This window comes from Cyprinus carpio, chromosome A3 (assembly GCF_018340385.1).
Source record: "Cyprinus carpio isolate SPL01 chromosome A3, ASM1834038v1, whole genome shotgun sequence".
In the NCBI taxonomy this organism is placed as follows: Eukaryota; Metazoa; Chordata; class Actinopteri; order Cypriniformes; family Cyprinidae; genus Cyprinus; species Cyprinus carpio.
This window is the reverse complement of record NC_056574.1, coordinates 31,338,035-31,356,931: the sequence shown is the minus strand read 5'-3', so window position 1 is coordinate 31,356,931 and position 18,897 is coordinate 31,338,035. Positions and strand designations below refer to the sequence as shown.

General features: G+C 36.6%; 2 protein-coding genes across 5 annotated transcripts in view; one reads left to right on the top strand and one right to left on the bottom strand.

Moving 5' to 3' along the window:
* LOC109104901 (epsin-3-like) overlaps window positions 1–18,450 on the bottom strand; it is a 25,729-nt gene extending 7,279 nt beyond the window's left edge. The window contains exons 1-4 of one of the 4 annotated variants that reach the window (XM_042730125.1): window positions 10,034–10,311; window positions 9,691–9,808; window positions 4,697–5,417; window positions 1,577–1,695 (exon numbers count right to left, since the gene is read on the bottom strand). In XM_042730125.1, coding sequence (XP_042586059.1) covers window positions 1,577–1,695; window positions 4,697–5,300 — 723 coding nt within the window. In that variant the 5' untranslated portion in view covers window positions 5,301–5,417; window positions 9,691–9,808; window positions 10,034–10,311. Of the gene's footprint in view, window positions 1–1,576; window positions 1,696–4,696; window positions 5,418–9,690; window positions 9,809–10,033; window positions 10,312–18,325 lie in introns of those variants that run through there. The other 3 variants (XM_042730130.1, XM_042730121.1, XM_042730134.1) reach the window with 3 other exon arrangements.
* On the top strand, window positions 17,260–18,897 carry LOC109053457 (GTP-binding protein Rhes-like). The gene is made up of 2 exons (XM_019070843.2): window positions 17,260–17,971; window positions 18,075–18,897. Exons 1-2 carry the CDS (start codon window positions 17,431–17,433, stop codon window positions 18,581–18,583), a joined length of 1,050 nt encoding a protein of 349 aa, XP_018926388.2. The 5' UTR covers window positions 17,260–17,430; the 3' UTR covers window positions 18,584–18,897.

Sequence of the window (18,897 nt, the reverse complement as noted above, 5' to 3'; positions counted from 1 at the left end):
TTAATATAGAAAACAGTTGTTTTAAATTATAATAATAATTTACAATATTACTGTTTTACTGTATTTTTGATCAATAAATGCAGCCTTGGTGAACATTCAAAAAATCTTCCCGATCACAAATTTGTAAACAATAGTTTATTAAAAGGCTGATGGGTTATGGACTAAAGTCCTGCACATCCTGCACATATTCCCTACACATCAACAGAACAACAGAGCAGCTCCAGCCGGTCTGGTTTATGAGCACTGGATCAATGCAACAGTCCAGTAACACACTCTGAGTCATCGTACTGTAGCTTCAGTTAGACCTGCATTATCAGTGAGTGAGGATGCTACTGCGATCTCTTCACACACTGGCAACACTGTCAGATGATGACTGGGCTCTTCCTGGACAATGCTGAATGGAGACAACAACATGTCGGTCTCACCTCAAGTGCACTACAAAAAGAAATCATTAGCCCTCATGCTAATTGGAAATTTGGAGCTGTACTAAAGCCTCCAGCTAAATAATGAGTTGTTACAAACTTTTAATTGAAGACAAGTGACCTCTGAGAAGCGCATTACAAAAGGCCATTTTAATACACTAAATCAAAGGTCTCAGATTAGATGAAAAGTTTCATAAAGCCTCTCAAGTGCTGAAATTGCTGTTTTCTTCCTGTGTCTATATATTTCCTACTGGTAGGGTTCTACTGATAGTGATCCTCGTTTATTAAATAACTGAAAGCCAATTTAATTTAGATTTTCTATTTGGAAGCAAGTGATATAATGGGAAAACGACAAAAGGAGGGACTAACCTGGTAAAATACCATTTTTATTAATAACAGACAAAGATTTGAATATACCTGTGAGCAAAATCATAAAGATATTTGGTTTGTTACGATGGACCTAATGTACTTTTTGTGTAAAATCCACAAAAGTCCAATTTTCTTTTAATAGTTTATCCTTATTAAAGGGATTGTTCACTCAAAAATGTCAGTATTATGTCATTCCAAAGCTATAAGACTTTTGTGTATATTTGAAACAAAAATAAAGATGTCTTTACTCAACCTGAAAGATTTCTTATTTGTTAATACTAACCGTTAACTAGTAACTAACTTTGTTGGTGTTGCTGTTAGTGTTACTTTAGAAAGATTAATGACTTTTGTTACTTTTGTACAATAAATATTCGGTCACACTTTATTTTGGGGACTATTAACTATGCCTCAATAAACTCAAATAATTTGCTGCTTATTAATAGTTAGTTAGGTAGTTGTTAAGTTTAGGTATGGGGTCAGATCGAGGGATCTAGTATATGGTCGTGCAGAATAAAGCAGTAATATATGCTTTATAAGTAATAATAAACAGCCAATAAACTAGTAATATTCATGCTAGCAACTAGTTAATAGTGAGAACTGGTCCTTAAAATAAAGTGTTACCAGATATTTTTAGTACTGTGTGATACCCAAAGTAAAATCTGCATCCTGAACCAAGACCACTAGAGAACCAGTGAGCCTGATGTGTGTGTGTGTGTGTGTGTGTGTGTGTGTGTGTGTGTGTGTGTGTGTGTGTGTGTGTGTGTGTGTGTGTGTGTGAACTTTACCTTAACACTCTCCTCCTGGCTCATGGCCAAGGCCAGCTGCAGCTGGAGTTCCTCCTCTCCGCTCGTCTGCGGCCGGGCGCGCTCCAGATCTGGGGCCAGGTGAGAGGGGGAAGAGGAGGCTGGGAGGAAGAAAAGAGAAAATGCTTGATTCAGAAAGGACTGGCACCACCACTGAATGTTAAACAAGCGGCCAAATCACCGCTCTCCCATGCCCGGGCTAGATTGCTTTCCTGTGCCTGTTTGACTCTGCTGGTGAAACAATGGGGTGTCTGTGTGGGACAGGACAGGAGGGAATAGGCAATGGGGCTTACATTATCATAACCATAATATTTTTATTTATGTTTAAAATAACCTAGTTACTTAAAGATTATGTGAACATTTCAGCATTATGTGTAGCTTTTATTTGTTACTACTTACTGTTAACAATTGGTCTTGCTGTTTGGACAGTGTTAATTAAGGATATGCATTTCATATTATAGTGATGCACTGAAATTTTATGTTAAATTATTGTTTTTCTGATGGCGTTGTGACTGTGTCAGTGTTTATTTTTTTTTTTTACAACAGGTAAACATGTCAGCAGTGTGGATGCCAGTGCTGGGTTGACAAAATCGATTTCTCATTTTTAATCGATTTTCATTTTGATGAACCAAGATCTTTTTGTCTATGCTGTTTTCAGTTCCTGCATGAATAAAGCTTGACTAAACACTATTTGTAGTGTGCACCTCTCATACAATAGTCACAGTGAGCTTTGTGCTTTGTTACTTTTATATGTCTGAGCTTTCGAACCATAACTGGGATTTTTGATGCTCTTTCATGCGTTGTGACAGATCGTTATAGCGCATCAGTTCAAGCTGCATGTGAACCCATCCTCTCTTCCTCTTTACTACTAGTTACAGCATGAAATAAACATGAATGAACATCAGAAGGTAACAGTACAACTTATTGAAAGGAATCATGTCTTATTCAATCACTCAATCAGTGTTTCAGCCACAGAAAGACATAAACAATGTCATGTAACGTTACATTTATATTAAAAAAGCCATTTAATGCCCATAAAATGACAACTGCTTCCTCAAAGAAAACAGCCCTGGACCAGAAGAGAGGAAAGAACCACAAACTGGCATTGCTGTTTTGCAGTTGCGATCACTTCCACTACAGTGGCTCTAAATGGCCGCGTCTGGCCTGGAATGCACTGGTTTAGAGATACGGTCAACTTCACATGACCACTGGCACCTCTGTGGCACAAATCACAACTTTGAACCTTATCTACAGTGATTAGGGTGACCATTAACACTTTTTCATTAAGTACCCACGGAAACACAGGATGGGAAATTTCTGTACTTTCCCAAAATACCTGGCATCATGACAATGATGTTGGTTTATTGTAAGTAAAAGTGAAACCGCACTGCTCTTTCTGTCATCAGAGGTTTGATTTCAGTTTTTGGTAGAAATCTTTTATGCGCTCAATGACTGTGTATATTTGATCAAAATGTGCTGCCTCGTTTTTGTTTTCAGGATTCTTTGATGAATAGAAAGTTGGTGTTCAAAAGAACCACGTTTATTTGAAACAGGAATCTTTTGTAACGTTATAAATGTTGTCGTTGTCACTTTTAAACAATTTATTGCATCCTTGCTTAATAAAAGTATTATTATGCTGAAGAGGCACATTCCCCACATGCATATACTGGAGTTCAGCTCTTTAAATATGTGAGGAATTCAATGAATCTAAAACAAAACACAACAGAAAATGTTCTTAGTTTCACTGTGTATTTCTCTTTAAATATGCAGAGGAAGAACATCTTTGATGCATTTATGACAGTTTTGACATGCCATCAATTTCACAGCTCAAAGCTCATCAGTTTCAGTTTCTAAACTGTGGGCCAAACGAACTGGGTTCGGAAACGAACTGCGTCAAAATACTTTGTGTGAAAGTTTCATTTTACTGTGAAAGATACAGTTTGGAAAGACATGAGATTGAGTAAATGACAGAACCGTCATTTCTGAGTGAACTATCCGTTTAAAACAGCATTGCTCACAGACAAATATCAACCTGAAGCCTTCAAAAATGAACATACATGTAAGAAAAGAGTCTCATAGAGTGAGCACATGATTGAACAAGGAAAGAATGTAGATGCATATCCAGTCACATGCATCGAGTGATCAGGGCCCAGATTCACAAAACATCTTAAGGCTAAAAGTAGCTCATAACTCGAAATTCCACTCTGTTAATTAAAAGGCTGTTTATATGCATATTCACTAATTGTTTATGAGAAGCACACATGTAACAATTAGCTGCAAATATACTTGTTTAACTGGTGACACTTAGCCTGCATTTTAAAATCTTTATTTGAATGTGGCAACATTTTTATTTTTAAACCTTTATATACCCTTCCACTATCAGCCAATCACTGTGTGCATAGTTAATAAGCACGCTGACATCATCCATTGCAACAAGGTCAGCCCCGCCCTTACTCTTAGCTTAAAACTTCTCTCTATTCCTTAGTAAAAGTTTGTCCCAGCAGCTCACATTAAAACTGTACGGATCAAACTCTCACAAAAAAAGAGGAAGTAGAATTTCCAAAAGAATGAAGCATTTCGGTTAAAAGCACAAGGCTGTGTGTGACACGCCTCTCTAAGTAAACAGTGTGTGAACACATTTGTCACTGTTGACATAGATTACTCACTGGTTTAGTTAACACTCAAAAAACGAATATCCAACTTTCATAATGTACAATACAATATTGTGATGCCTAAATGATCAGTTTAAGAATTTCAATATCAGTGAATCCTTAAAAGTACATTGTTGATCCATGCCAATCCACTGACCTACAAAACCCCATAACTCAATATACTATTGCACCTGTAGTTAACATGATTTTTGGCCATAGCTAATCATGATGTTATGGTTTACATTTCAGTTTTGACTTGGATAAGCAACTACTGCATTTCAGGCTTGATCTCTGGATCAATTCACACACCAGCAAGACTATATTTTTATCAAAACAGTAAAAGACAATGGTAAATTATTGTGCATAACTTAATATTCAGCTGCCCCCATCAGCGTGTGATTTTACCCTCATATCCAGGCCATTCAGAAACCAAATGAAGAGTCATACTCACAGTTGACGGAGGAAGGTGAGTGCCTCACCCTGCCATGCTCTTCCCCATACAGCACTTCCACGCTGGGCTGACTGGTGTGATGTCCTGGATAAGGAGGCGGTAAAGATCCATAAACTGTGAAAGATCCACTGCTGGTTCCCGTCACACGCTCACGAGTCTTGTGCGCCTGCGATCTCTCCTGCTTGAGCCGCTCGTCGTCCCTGAGCAGAGCCACCAGCTGCTTGGACTTTTCCCGTATGCCCATGCCCTGGTCCTGACCGTCCCGGTCGATGTACTGGAAATCCCGCAGGGTCTGGATGGCGTAGATGTTCTCCTTGCACTGCTGGCCCACTCGCTCTGATCCTGACTTGATCAGATAGTCCAGCAGAGTGAGGGCCTTGTAGACATGCCGCCAGTTCTTGCCGTGGTCGTTGAGCCTCTTCCAGATGATGCCCATGACCTCGGTCAAGGCCACCACGTTGAAGGTCAGGTCTGCGATTTCCATCAAGAGCGAGGTCGGAGGACCCCACGGATCGTTGGAGGTCGCCTCCCTGACCTTGATCTCTGCATCTGTGTAGTTGTTCACGATGTTCTTCATCTGGCGCCGTAAAGAAGAGGAAGTCATGATGACTTTGGGTGTGGGATGATCAAGATGGTTTGAGATAAGAAGAGATGGGATGCAGTGTGTGCCACGAAGACGCAATGGTCAGGAATCTCCAGCAGAATCTACAGCTTTATTAGCCTGAAAAAAAATAGAGAGACATGCCTCATTGCAATGGACTGATTCCCTGGACTTTGTCAAAACATGCACCTGATATTTCGATGGATTCATCAGCTTTTTGGCTAGCCTATGCTTCTGAAAAAGAAGTGCATTTTAGCATACTTATAAAAAGAGTAACATTAGTAACGTAATACATTACATAACGCATTTTAGCTAATTTAATCGGAACAGACTATTTTTCGATTACTTTTGAACTAACTCATTTAACGCACTGATTTAAATAAGATCATTTTGTGCCATCTTGATATAAAAATACAAAGAGTAAGAAAAAAAATATTCCATTCATTGTTATTAACAACATGAAGTGCATTAAACAGCATATTATGTCAAGGTTTCCCAAACTGGGGTTCGTAAGGGGGTTTGTGAGTTTAATGAAAAGCTAATAATTCATTAAATCATAAAAATGTAAAATTACTTCAAATTAATTAAAATTAATCATTTTAAAATAACATCAAGTAAAATAAAACACTTAATAAATATTTTATTTGTTGTAATGTTTTTGGACACTTAACTGCATGTTTTTTACAGTTAAATGAAAATGTATTTGTGAAAATTTACATTAAACCCAATTGGCTGAACATGTAAATGCTTTTTTGACCCACTTTTGTAGTACACCTTTAAATGTAATGTCATAATTACTTTTGTTGTAAATATTTTATAAGTGTTGTAATTAAAGTGTACTGCCGAATACACTGACAAGCATTTATGGTAGACTAAAATATACTTTAATATCATATTAAAACTTCTGTGACATCGATTTAAATATATTTATAATTACACATTTGTAATGAAGTTGCAATTTTGTACATTTAAAATATATTGCATTTAAATATAATATCAAATAACAGGTTAAAGTTAAATTATAATCAAGTACTTTACATGCGCATGTTAGTCAACACATAAGACAAAAGATTATTAAAAACATAATTATTTACCATGTACTTTAAAGTAAAACTTTAGGGGTTAAGTGCAACAGACTTCCGTATTCTGTTAACCGGGTCTTGTTGCTTCCGGTTCAAGTGTTTTGCATATGCGTTGTTAAATATGAAGCAGTTTTACTTAAGATGCTTTCAAAGTAGATCACATATGCGGAATGATATCTAAAAGTGATTTTTTCTTTTTATTCTTTTCACTAACATTTATATAAAAATGGAATAAAACGTCAACAATAAAAACAGCTAGCTAGTTTAACTGATTATCTTAAAAGTCCATAGATATCAATATTATTTAATACAGCTGTTAGCACGTTCTCCGACAAGCGGAAGTGATGAGACCTGTTTTCTGGGTTTGGTCAGGTGACGTTCGACATATACCCTATTATAGTGCACTTTTTAAAAGTGTACTTAACTGTGTTAAGAAACTTGAACGTATCTCTCTTTAAGTTCACTTATGTGTCCTTTTATTTCAGTATATCAAATGCAAAAAAGATTTGAAGTACACTACAATTGCACATTCAAAAGAATTAAGCACACTCATTTTTCACAAGGGTACCATCTGACAAGTTCTTTTAATGTGAAATCAAAAGACATAACTCAGCTCCACTCTACAAAATAACACAAACCACCTGCATTCAACATGTCTTCAAAGAAATGAGCACCAGCTGAGGAAGGCAGATTTGAAAGAAACATCCCTGAAGAAACTTCTGCTCTTTTGTTCCTTACAGGGATAGTTCACCCAAAAATAAAAATTCTGCCATCTTTTGATATTTCATCAGTTGGTGGTTCCCACTGACTTCCATAGTATTTCTTTTATTACTATGTTAGTAGGACAAGAAATACTATGTAAGTCAACGGGAACCACCAGCTGTTTGATAACCAGCAATCTTCAAAATACCCTCTTTTATGTTCAACATAAGAAAGCAACTCAGGTTTGGAACGACATGAGGGTGAGTAAATGATGACAGAATTTTAATTTTTGGGTGAACTATCCCTTTAACAGCTATTTATAGCAATAATTTTGGCTCTTAAAGGTGTGCCATTCAGTCAGATGACTGAAGTGTGTCATTTCTGTACCACTATTTTATTTCAACACCCAGCTGTGGGTTTACTACCTGTTTGTCCCAAAGAAGACAAGGGAGTATTCAGCACTTAAAACCTGCTTGATGAAGCTTGTGGTGCAGAAATTATGCACTTTATCAGTTCTGCGTGAAAGGCACATGTCTGAAGACAAGACCAGTAAAACTCCTGACACCCAGCTTCCCTGATACAAATAACTTAGAACCAGCAAAACTTGAAATTCACATTAGGCACAAGTGTAACGACTACGTGGACATAACGATATATCATCAAGTTAATGTAGGTTGTCAGTCTAGACTAGGAAAATATGAACAAACTACTAAGTTAACCAAGTGCTATTGGAACATCCTCCAGGTCACTGACACACAACTAATCAAACACAAACCTATCATCTACAGAAGGAGCTTTCACACCAGAGGAATGTTTTCAGAGTTCATATAACTATTGCCGGAAGTAGACACTTTTTGGCAAGTTCACACCACAGGAACTGGGAACGATGTTAGTTCTAGAAACACCTTTTGGAGGGACTAAATGAGCTCCTACTTCAGAGTAGGGTTTAACCCAGCATTGCAGGAACCACCGGTGGATTTTAAAGACATGGAAACACACAGTTTACACTTACTCCACAAAATGAACTCCATGATGGACAACAGAAACTGTTCAAATAGGTAACACATTTCAAATCAACAAGAAAGTGCTGCAGGAAAATACATACGTTCATTTAAAAAAAGTTATAAAGTCTTATAAAACCACTCCAATTCTACAAGGATCAATAGGTCTCATTGAATAAATTTGTAAAACGTTCATAAAAATATTCTTCAATTGATCAATTAATCAATCAGTAAACATAAGATGAGATTTGGATGGACAAATTGGTGTAGAAACAACTTTTACTTAACTTTCAAGAAATGCAAGTAAATCTCAGAATTTATTACAAAGAAATACCAGGTAACACATTGAATTAAAGGTGAAATTTTGAAGAAGAAAGACTAAAGTAGTGGTAGAGAGACTGCATGATTATAGGTTTGATCAGTCAAACCAATGAAACTATTAATTTTTATCAGACCGGACTAGAAGTATTTCTGTTTATTTTTTGTTATTGATTACACACGTCATTGCATAAGTCTGTACATTGTATTTTGAATGGCAAAGCCATAGAGCCACTGTTAGCTTCCTCTGAAAAATGATTAATAACTTTATATGAACAAGACCACAACCAGAATAAAAACACATCAAAAGCCATATGCTTCACACACCACTGAGAAACTGCTCTCAGAGGGCAAAGGGGATGGCCTTGATGTGGTGACACATTCCTCTCTCTGGGTTTAGACCACAATCAATAACAGCAGTTTGCTTAACGTCACATTTATGCTGTGAGTCTGTTGGGTCACAAAGTGCTGCGCAAAGAGGGTACAATTTCAAAAATAAGTGCTGATGGCACCTGGGCACAAATATACAATGAGTTCCTTCATCAATCTGAATGCAAGGCGACGTTACAACAACTCAGTCTACTTATCCAAACCCATCAGAGGGTAAATAAAGCACAAGAAAGAGTGGGGTTGTTTATATACTCTCATTTTTACTTGCGGTTGTTTTTTTTATGTATTAAAAAATATATATTATTATATTTTACAAATACTTTGTTAAATGCAATGTGTGTGTGTGTGTGTGTGTGTGTGTGTGTGTGTGTGTGTGTGTGTGTGTGTGTGTGTGTGTGTGTGTGTGTGTAAACAATATCATATACCGTCAGTTTTATATTTGGCTTATAAGAAAGTACTAGAAAAAAGGAATGAAGTAACTATGATGAACTATGAACTACATATTTTAGAAAAGGTTTGTCATAATGACATCATGTTTTCAGGAAGTAAATTCTGTAATGACAAGCAAATATCTCGGTTTTATCACTTTTTTTTTTTTTTTTACATTTGTAGGGGACAGTCCTAAATTAATGACCATGGTTTTGTATAGTACATAAGTGATTCTATTATTAGAAATATCAGCATTCATTTTTTTTTTCATATATTAAAAAACAGCCTGAGATGGCACAATGCAAAAGAAAGAATCTTTTTAATATGAAAAAGATGACTAATCTATAGAAAAAAAACTACAGAATTTCCACATGAAAAGTTGTACTTTGGGTTTATTTTCTACTTTTGCCTAAATGTAACGCAACGTTGCCTATATCGCGTTATATTTCAGATGAATAAGAAAATAGATACCTCTGTTCTCTCATAAATTAGTTTACTTCGCAGTCTACTTCACTCTCAATCCGGGTGGACAACAATCCAGCTCTTCCACCTTTCCATGCCTCTCATGGGTTTGACTGAAGATTTTCAACTGGAAGGTAAATCACACCCTTAAAATGTTCGCGGGACAGGAATAAAGAGCCCCTTTAGCAGCGATCGCATCTTCATAATGCGGTATTGCGGCAGTGGAGGTGCATGCGGAAAGCGACGACTGCTCGCGTGACTCAGCCGGAATAATAGAGTAAGGTTTGGAAATCTTATGTTGACCCGCGAGACCCAAAATCGTAGACCATCTGAACGGCCTTTGTGTCCTTACCTCTCATTGCTTGACATAAAGGTCCCAACTATCGGTAGCTGCGCTCCTCTCGACATCTCCGCATGTTTTCAGTGTTGGTAGTTCTGGATTCTGGCTCAAATGCAGCAGACGTTCAACTCAGTTAAGCGCCTCAAAGTTTTACCTGCGTGCTTTTGCGGTTTCGCTTCGTGGAGGCCTATCCGGTTAAGAGTTATTGGTACATATCCCGACGTCCCGGGCGCCAACCTCGCTGATAATAACAGAGCACCCCCCTGTTAAAGCCCAGTAAAGTGAATCGAGGGAGGGAGGGAGGGCTGCTCGAGCCTGCAGAGTCAGTCTACTTTAACCCATTGTGCTCCGAAACGAGACACATGAGCCTGTCATTGGCAGAATGCAAATTACGGCTGCTACCCTGAATGTCCAGATTTATCAATCAGCTCTGCCTGGAAACGTGCTCTCAGATGACACTTTCTGCCAACAGTCTACCAGCATGTTTAATGTGTTGACGTTTTATTTGTAATTATTTGTAAAAATAAATAAATAAATAAATAAATAAAAAGACTTGCAATTTATGAATGAAAACTGTTTCAAAGTAGGCTATAGCTATAGTTTTGTTTGTTTGATTGTTTATTTACTTTGCAATTTATACAAAATATGTTTTGCATCTCTTAAATTGTATAGCTTATAGGATATAGTTTCCTTTTTGAACAAATGGTCAGTAAAAGAAGGTGCTTATAAACTGTCATCATTAATGGTCAAAAATTTTTAATAGGAGATTTTCTATTCATTTCCTATGGGATTTGCCATTCTTACAACCCTGTTATTAAAATTTAGGACACGTCTAAATAGTTTAAATCCCTGATTTTGAGTGGTTTTGCATTTGTCTAACAAAACAAAACAAATTAAATAAACATTACAATTAAGACAAAATATATTAAATTAAAGAGACACTAGAAAAGCAGTAACAGAATTCACATTTAGAAATTGCAAGTGAATTTTTACAAATAATTGCAAAGAAACGAACGAATAATAAATTTTTTGTTGGTTTATTATTTTTTTTAATGTTGTTAATAGATTATTTTTTTTTTGTTGAATAATATTTTTTATAGTTTTTTTAACAAAAGCATGGGATTTGTTTCTGTAATGCTTTTGGGGGGAAAGACACCAGATTGTTTACCGTATCTGAGGACGGTGAAATTGTCTAATGTGCTCTATTGGAAATGACAGGGCAGCTCTAGTGCCAGTTTAAAGGGGGTGGAGATGAGGGGTGTTAAATTACTTATGACTCTTTCAACAGATCTACATACCACTTTTTCTCATGATTCATGATTCATTATTTCCTAGAGGGGGGTAATATGAAATGAAATAGCTCTATAGACTAGAGAAGTGTTCACCAACCTCATCAGTCTTATGCAATACTTGCAGCCACACAATGATCTAATTCAGCATTATCTTAAATAAATGCCATTGAAAAATAAGATGTGGGTAAAACACACTATATGTACAGCTACATTTGATCCACATTATCATTAACCATATTTTGGGGATAAAAACTGAACTTAATCTGACAAAACCTCCTTATGGGGATATCCTCAACGTAAATAAGTAGTAAATAAGTAAATAAATAAGCAAGCAATAGAAGTCTGTCTGTGTGTGTGTGTGTGTGTGTGTGTGTGTGTGTGTGTGTGTGTGTGTGTGTGTGTGTGTGTGTGTGTGTGTGTAAGCAAGCCAAGGAATGCAAGACTATTGAAGAGAATTTCGGTTTCCTGGTGACAAGTGTTTTGGCCAAGCAAGAGTTTCTGGAAATACCAGCTCTTCTTTTGAGAAACTGATACTCTCCCTCTTTTCTGCTGAATAAACAAAGACACTCTGAACAGCCGCCAAAGTAAAAAAAAAAAAATGAAGAAGTGTCAATTCTGCTTCTCAGAATTGTAGTGAGAAGACAAACAGTGTTTAATCCTTTCACAAATTACTTTTTTGACACTTCCCGATAATTCACAAATTCTAATTGTTTTTATTATACTTCATTCTTAAAGTAAGGAGTATCTGATATGCTTAAAACGGGGATTTTACATTTATTGCGAGAAATAAAATCAGGTACATCTGTTGTATTTAGACATTTTAGTAATAATATGTAGTAATACCATTCAAAAGTTTAGGGTCAGTAAGATTTTTATTATTTAAAAAAAAATAAAAAATTCCAAAAAAGTTGGGACACTGTACAAATTGTGAATAAAAACAGAATGCAATAATGTGGAAGTTTCAAATTTCAATATTTTATTCAGAAAACAACATAGATAAAATCAACAGTTGATTTTAAATTTCATGGCATCAACACATCTCAAAAAAGTTGGGACAAGGCCATGTTTACCACTGTGTGGCATCCCCTTTTCTTTTTATAACAGTCTGCAAACATCTGGGGACTGAGGAGACAAGTTGCTCAAGTTTAGGAATAAGAATGTTGTCCCATTCTTGTCTAAACAGAACAATGTTTTCTGGAAGTATTCCTGAGCCCATGTTGTGATTTCCATTACAGTAGCATTCCTGTATGTGATGCAGTGCCGTCTAAGGGCCAGAAGATCACGGGTATCCAGTATGGTTTTCCGGCCTTGACCCTTACCCACAGAGATTGTTCCAGATTCTCTGAATCTTTGGATGATATTATGCACTGTAGATGATGATAACTTCATACTATTTGCAATTTTTCCTCTGAGAAACTCCTTTCGGATATTGCTTCACTATTTTTGGCTGCAGCATTGGGGGAATTGGTGATCCTCTGCCCATCTTGACTTCTGAGAGACACTGCCACTCTGGGAGGCTCTTTTTATACCCAATCATGTTGCCAATTGACCTAATAAGTTGCAAATTGGTCCTCCAGCTGTTCCTTATGTACATTTAACTTTTCCAGCCTCTTATTGCTACCTGTCCCAACTTTTTTTGAATGTGTAGCTGTCATGAAATCCAAAATGAGCCAATATTTGGCATGGCATTTCAAAATGTCTCACTTTCAACATTTGATATGTTATCTATATTCTATTGTGAATAAAATATAAGTTTATGAGATTTGTAAATTATTCCATTCCTTTTTTACTCACAATTTGTACAGTGTCCCAACTTTTTTGGAATCGGATTTGTATTTAGCAAGGATACATGAAATTGATTAAAAAAAAAATGACAGTTAAGACATAACATTACAAAAGATTTCTATTTCAAATGAATGCTGTCATGTTAAACGTACTACTCATCAACAAATCCTAAAAAAAGCGTCATGATGATTTTCACAAAAATATTATGCAGCATAACTGATTTCAACAATGATATTAATAAGAAATGTTTCATGAGCGCTAAATCAGAATATTGGAAGGATTTCTGAAGGATGATGCTGAAAATTCAGCTTGCATCACAGGATTGAATCACATTTTAAAATATATTCAAACAGAAATAAATTATTTTCAATGGTAATAATATTTCAGAATGTTTTACTGTATTTTGATCAAATAAATGCAGCTTTGGTGAGCAGAAGAATCTTCTTTCAAAACCATTAAAAAATCTTCCCAACCTGTCTGAATGGTAGTGTAAATGTCAAATAAAACAACAGATATATAGTAATAGTTTGACATTATGTGGTTGACAACATTTTCCAAAGTATCATACTTTGACTAACATTTTCTGAAACAGAAGTGAACTGACTGAATTTTTAAGAGTTGCAAGCCATATCTCATACAAAATGCACAAGTTATGAGGCCAGGAAAGTTATAAGTGCAAATCTATGTGTGTCATTAAAACATTTCCTATACAGTAAGCTCTATAGTAGAATACATATCCAATGTGGTAAACTTATTTTAATCTTTCATTTACGCATTGTTGCTTGATGGACCTATTTTTGTATTTAACATAACATAACCTCTCCTCCTGTCTATCCATGCTATTTCTTCATTTTTCCCGAAAAAAGACTGAGGGCCAATTTCTTTGTTTCATAACAAAGGACCTGGTGATGTCATCAGAGTGCGGAGGGGGAGGTTAAAGGGCCGGTGGACAGCAGGAGACAGACTCACAAACTCATCACACCCCTTGACACAGACATTCATGATGCACTGATTGAAAGGTTTAAAAAAAAAATACATACATTTTTGCATGACAAACATGAGAGGAAATGCAGAAACAGAAGCTGTCCTCAAACCCATTATGCCTTTGCTGCCCTCACATGGTAGCACTTGGTTTGTATTACAAAAAAATAATTGTTCTGTTTATAATCATATTAAATGATATAATGCTGTATTAGTTCAATATACCAACATTTGTGTAGTAGTAGCAGACATAATAGACTAAGAATAAAAATTATTCTTAGTGTGAATATTAATTTGTGTTAAAATGATCAAGCAAGTTTTTAGGAACAAAAGTAAAGCATCTAAAGCATCTTGGTATACAGATTAATTAGTATAATTAGTTATATTTAATGAAAATTAACCCTCTGGTGCTGCTCGTGTGGCAGTCAGAAATGACAGATTTTTTTTTTTTTTTCAGTGAAATGAATGTACTGTATTTTAGTACTAAGCAAGCTTGAAAAATGCACTTTTTGAGCTGAAAATGAATATTGTAAATCTTAAATGACCAAGCAGCACAAGAGCGTTAATTATTATTATGGCTGCACTGTGTGATTTGTCCATTTTATTTACACTGTTGTTGATTTTGTTGTCATATTTTGTGACTTGCTGTCTTAGAAGTTACTCATAATTTATATCGCAAACTTACTCATTTCAAAATGTGTTCGCCTCTAGTTAAAATGATGTTGATTGTTAAACAAATGTGAAATAAATGTATGTTAATTGTTATACATCACATTTCATTTTTCAGCTCTGTGACTGACGTTTTAAGGTGTTTTGTGCATTTTGGTCTCAAGAGTGTTCATGTGATCTTGTCAGTAATTTAAAACAAAATGCATTTTGTTTTCAAGAAACAAGATGAAGTTTCAACCATGTAAAGAAAGTGAACAATGTGCACAGAACTCTTTTTAAGCTGACTCAATATAACACATTTTGACTTATTTAATCTAAATAAGTATTCGTTGCGATAATGGATCATTTTAGGCCATGACAACATCACATTTTATCTTCACTGAACACAATTACTTAGCGAATTCTACCAATGAGAAAACATGCGTGCCATACGTGCCTTCAAGTTCTCTGTACATCTCAGCACAATGGAAAGCAGGGTCATTAAACTGAACACAAGGCCTAAAGAGGAGTGTGTGATATTGTGACGGCTCACAAAAGGCATGTCCTCAGCTTTTAAGAGTTATGGAATAGATTCTGGAAAGCAGTGTTATAAAGTTCAGAGTTGCCATGGTGATGTATATTCCATTCTCTGCGGAGAACATTTAGTCTCAAGCACTGCAGAAGAAAAGCAAAGCACACCATGCACCAGTTCAGAGTAGCCTTGACTGGATGGAGTAAAGCTGAGACTGTCAGAGATGTACAGTAGGTGTTGTTTATGCAGCAGAAGGTGAGGATTTGTCTTCAGTTAAGTAATGAAGTTACCTTGATGTGCAGATGCTCTCATATTGCCAGAATGTTCTTGATAATTCTTGATATTGGTGATATTTCATCTAAATATTTGGGCCTTTTTGGAACATTTAAATGTTTCAAATTACTACATTAATACTAAGCACATCTTAATTTTCATTACAAATACAAACTAGTGTCAAATTAAAAGTAAATCATTATGTTTTAGTAATCCTGTCATGTTTTAAAATACGCTTATTATGCGTTGACTAACATACTAAAGCACATGTAAAATAAATTATTATAATTTTAACTGCAGTGTGTTATTTAATATTACATTTGAAGTTAATATAAGTGCACTAAATTGCAACCATTACAAATATATTTGAAAGCATAACATACAAGTTTCAATAGAAATGACATTAAAGTATATTTTAGTTTAAATGTTTGTCAGTATATTCAGTTCACTTTAACGATTTTTCAAAGACAACAGAAGTAATTATGAGATTATGAAATTATAAAGCTGTTCTTCTTAAGTGGGTCAAAAAGCACTTAATAACTGCATTTAATATAAATGTAATTTAATTGTAAATAACATGCATTTAGGTGTCTGAAAACATTACAGTCAGTTCACACTTAAGTCTTCAAAAGTATGTGAAAGTGTACTTCTTTTCCACAAGGGTGCTGCAAGAGAGAATCGTGGTCGTGATCATACCTATGGATTATTGTCCTGATGCTTCAATTAGATTTATTGCACTATGAATGTCAGCTGTTTTTCTGTTTCTATTAAAAGAGAGCCATCAGTATCATTACGCACATAGGTATTAATGGAATGTGAAACAGACTCATTCATATAGATGTGATTCCCAAGGTACCAGTCTCATCTAGACACACAGAAAAACAGAAGGTCATAAACCTTTACCTCTTTGACCAAATGTTCCTGTGCGCCCACACAAATTAAATGGGCTTTCCATCTGGAAATCATTCAGTGAATGAAAATTAAGCTATATATTTTGGAAAGTCAGTCATTAGCAACCCTACAATTATCCAGACGATTGATGAAATAAGCTGAAAGGTTACTACCCACACGCTACTCATGCCTTTATACTAAAAGCTGCTCATTGACATATCTATTTCAAAAACAATATTATACAACAACTGGCTCTGGTTCATGTGTTTAATTATTTGAGCAGTGTTATAAGAGTGCTTATATTTAGCACAAAAGCACTGGGACTTTTAACTGTCTGTACCACTTTGCTTGTCTTTTTACAGTATTTCAGACCTGAGCGGTGTGGACCGTTCCAGACTGGCTTTTAGTTATGTTTCTTTGTGACTTGCAAATCTTGGTTGGAAAACTATTAATTATAATAAGTAATGTTTCTTGAGCAGCAAATCAGAATGATTTCTGAAGGATCGGGTGACACTGAAGAGTAATGATGCTGAAAATTCAGCTTTGCATCACAGGAATAAATTACATTTTAAAATGTATTCAAACAGAAAACATATTGAAATTCTAATAATATTTCACAATATTACTGATTTTGCTATATTTCTGATGTAATAAATGCAGTTAAAAACATAAAAAAATCTTACGTCGCCTGACTTGAGTGGTAGTAAGTTACTCTTTAAAAATATTTAGTTTTTGTTTGTTTGTTTTTTTTTGACTATGAAGACAATATCATACTCAAAATCATGATCTAGCTCGGTATATTATAGCTTAATTTAAATATGTGTGGGTATTGTTAGGATTCACCAGATGAACCCAAAGCGTTGAATGACGCACCACACGACACCACCCATCCATCATCAGCATATAAAAGCACTGCGGCAACCGCGTACAAATCACTGCAACGAGATTACGGGGTGCTGCACATCCCCAAACCGCCGTCCTGCCGACCTCAGCACCAGCCGTTCTGGATGATACCAACAAGGAGCATAGAGGTGAACACAACTGATAAAGCTCTTTCAGTTGATGGCACCGCGACGCTCTCCTGTTGCAGCTATCATTCCGGAGGCACCGCAACAGCTGACATGCATTTGCAGTGCGCGTCGCACTGGAGACTTCCAGAGCCAAAGGCGCGAGTAGTGCGCTCCGCCAGCACTGGAAAGCGACTCTCGTCGTCTGAACGCAAACCCCGCAGATCTCTGGATCCTTTCTCCGCGCCTCAGCTCCATAAAACAAAGCACATGAAATATGAGAGTCAAAACGACGAGCTGGTTAGCGTAAAACCCAGTCATTACCGGCGCATAGTTGTGCTCGGCGCGCCCCGAGTGGGTAAAACGGCGATTATACGCCGTTTTTTGGGTGATGATGGATTCGAGGAACAGTACGAGCCCACGACCGAAGACTTTCACAGCAAACTGTACCACATCCGTGGAGAGAGATACCAGTTAGACATCCTGGACGCGTCCAAAGAGAGAGACTTTCCTGCCAAGCGAAGACTGTCTATTCTGACAGGTCAGTATGTGCACCGTGTTCTTACTTATTTACTTTTGAATTCGTTTAATTAAAACCCCAGGTTTACAGAGTTCTAATTTTACATGCTTTATGACCTCAACAGGTGACATATTCCTGCTGGTGTTCAGCCTGACTGACCGAGAGTCTTTCACGGAGATCTGCTCGTTACGCGAAGAGATTTTCACTGCCAAATCCAAACTGACCAAGACCAAAGAAAACAGACAGCTTCCGCTCATTATCTGTGGCAATAAAACTGACTTAAACTCCTCGAGAGCTGTGCAGCACTCCGATATCTGCCAGTCTCTCGGGGAGGACAGGGTCCTCTTTGAGGTGTCTGCTAAAAACTGCACCAACCTGGAGAAGATGTTTGAGGCCCTGGCGATGCTAGGAGGGCTCCCCACAGAGACCAGACCCTCTCTCCATCGAGATATCTCCATCCACACGTATCAAGCGCTGAGCGGCAGAAAGAGAAACAAAAGAGCCATGCATGAGCCGTGTGGCGCGGTGCATCCGCTCGCGCGCAGACCGAGCTTCAGTAGCGATCTGCGGCGCGTGATGGGCCCCAGCACCCCTAAACGAATCACACCTATTGAGAGGTGTCAAATACAGTAAAAGAGTAACGCTAGGGACTCTGTTTCAAACCTATGAATAATAATTATTCAACTACGTAAGAATTATTACATTCTAAGTCCCTGGCTGGACCAGAGGACAGATTCTACACATTGACAAAGTATTTGTGAAATGTATTTATTATAATCCTGTTGGAAAATCGGGCTTAAGATAGTATAGCTGGTCAAAATGGGTCATTATCTGATGTAACCTAGTTGAGAGACTGGCTACTTGCTGGTCATAATAGTTGTTTTTTAGCACATTGTGGCTGGTTAATATGGAAGGCCATTTCCGCCACTAAATAATATATATATATA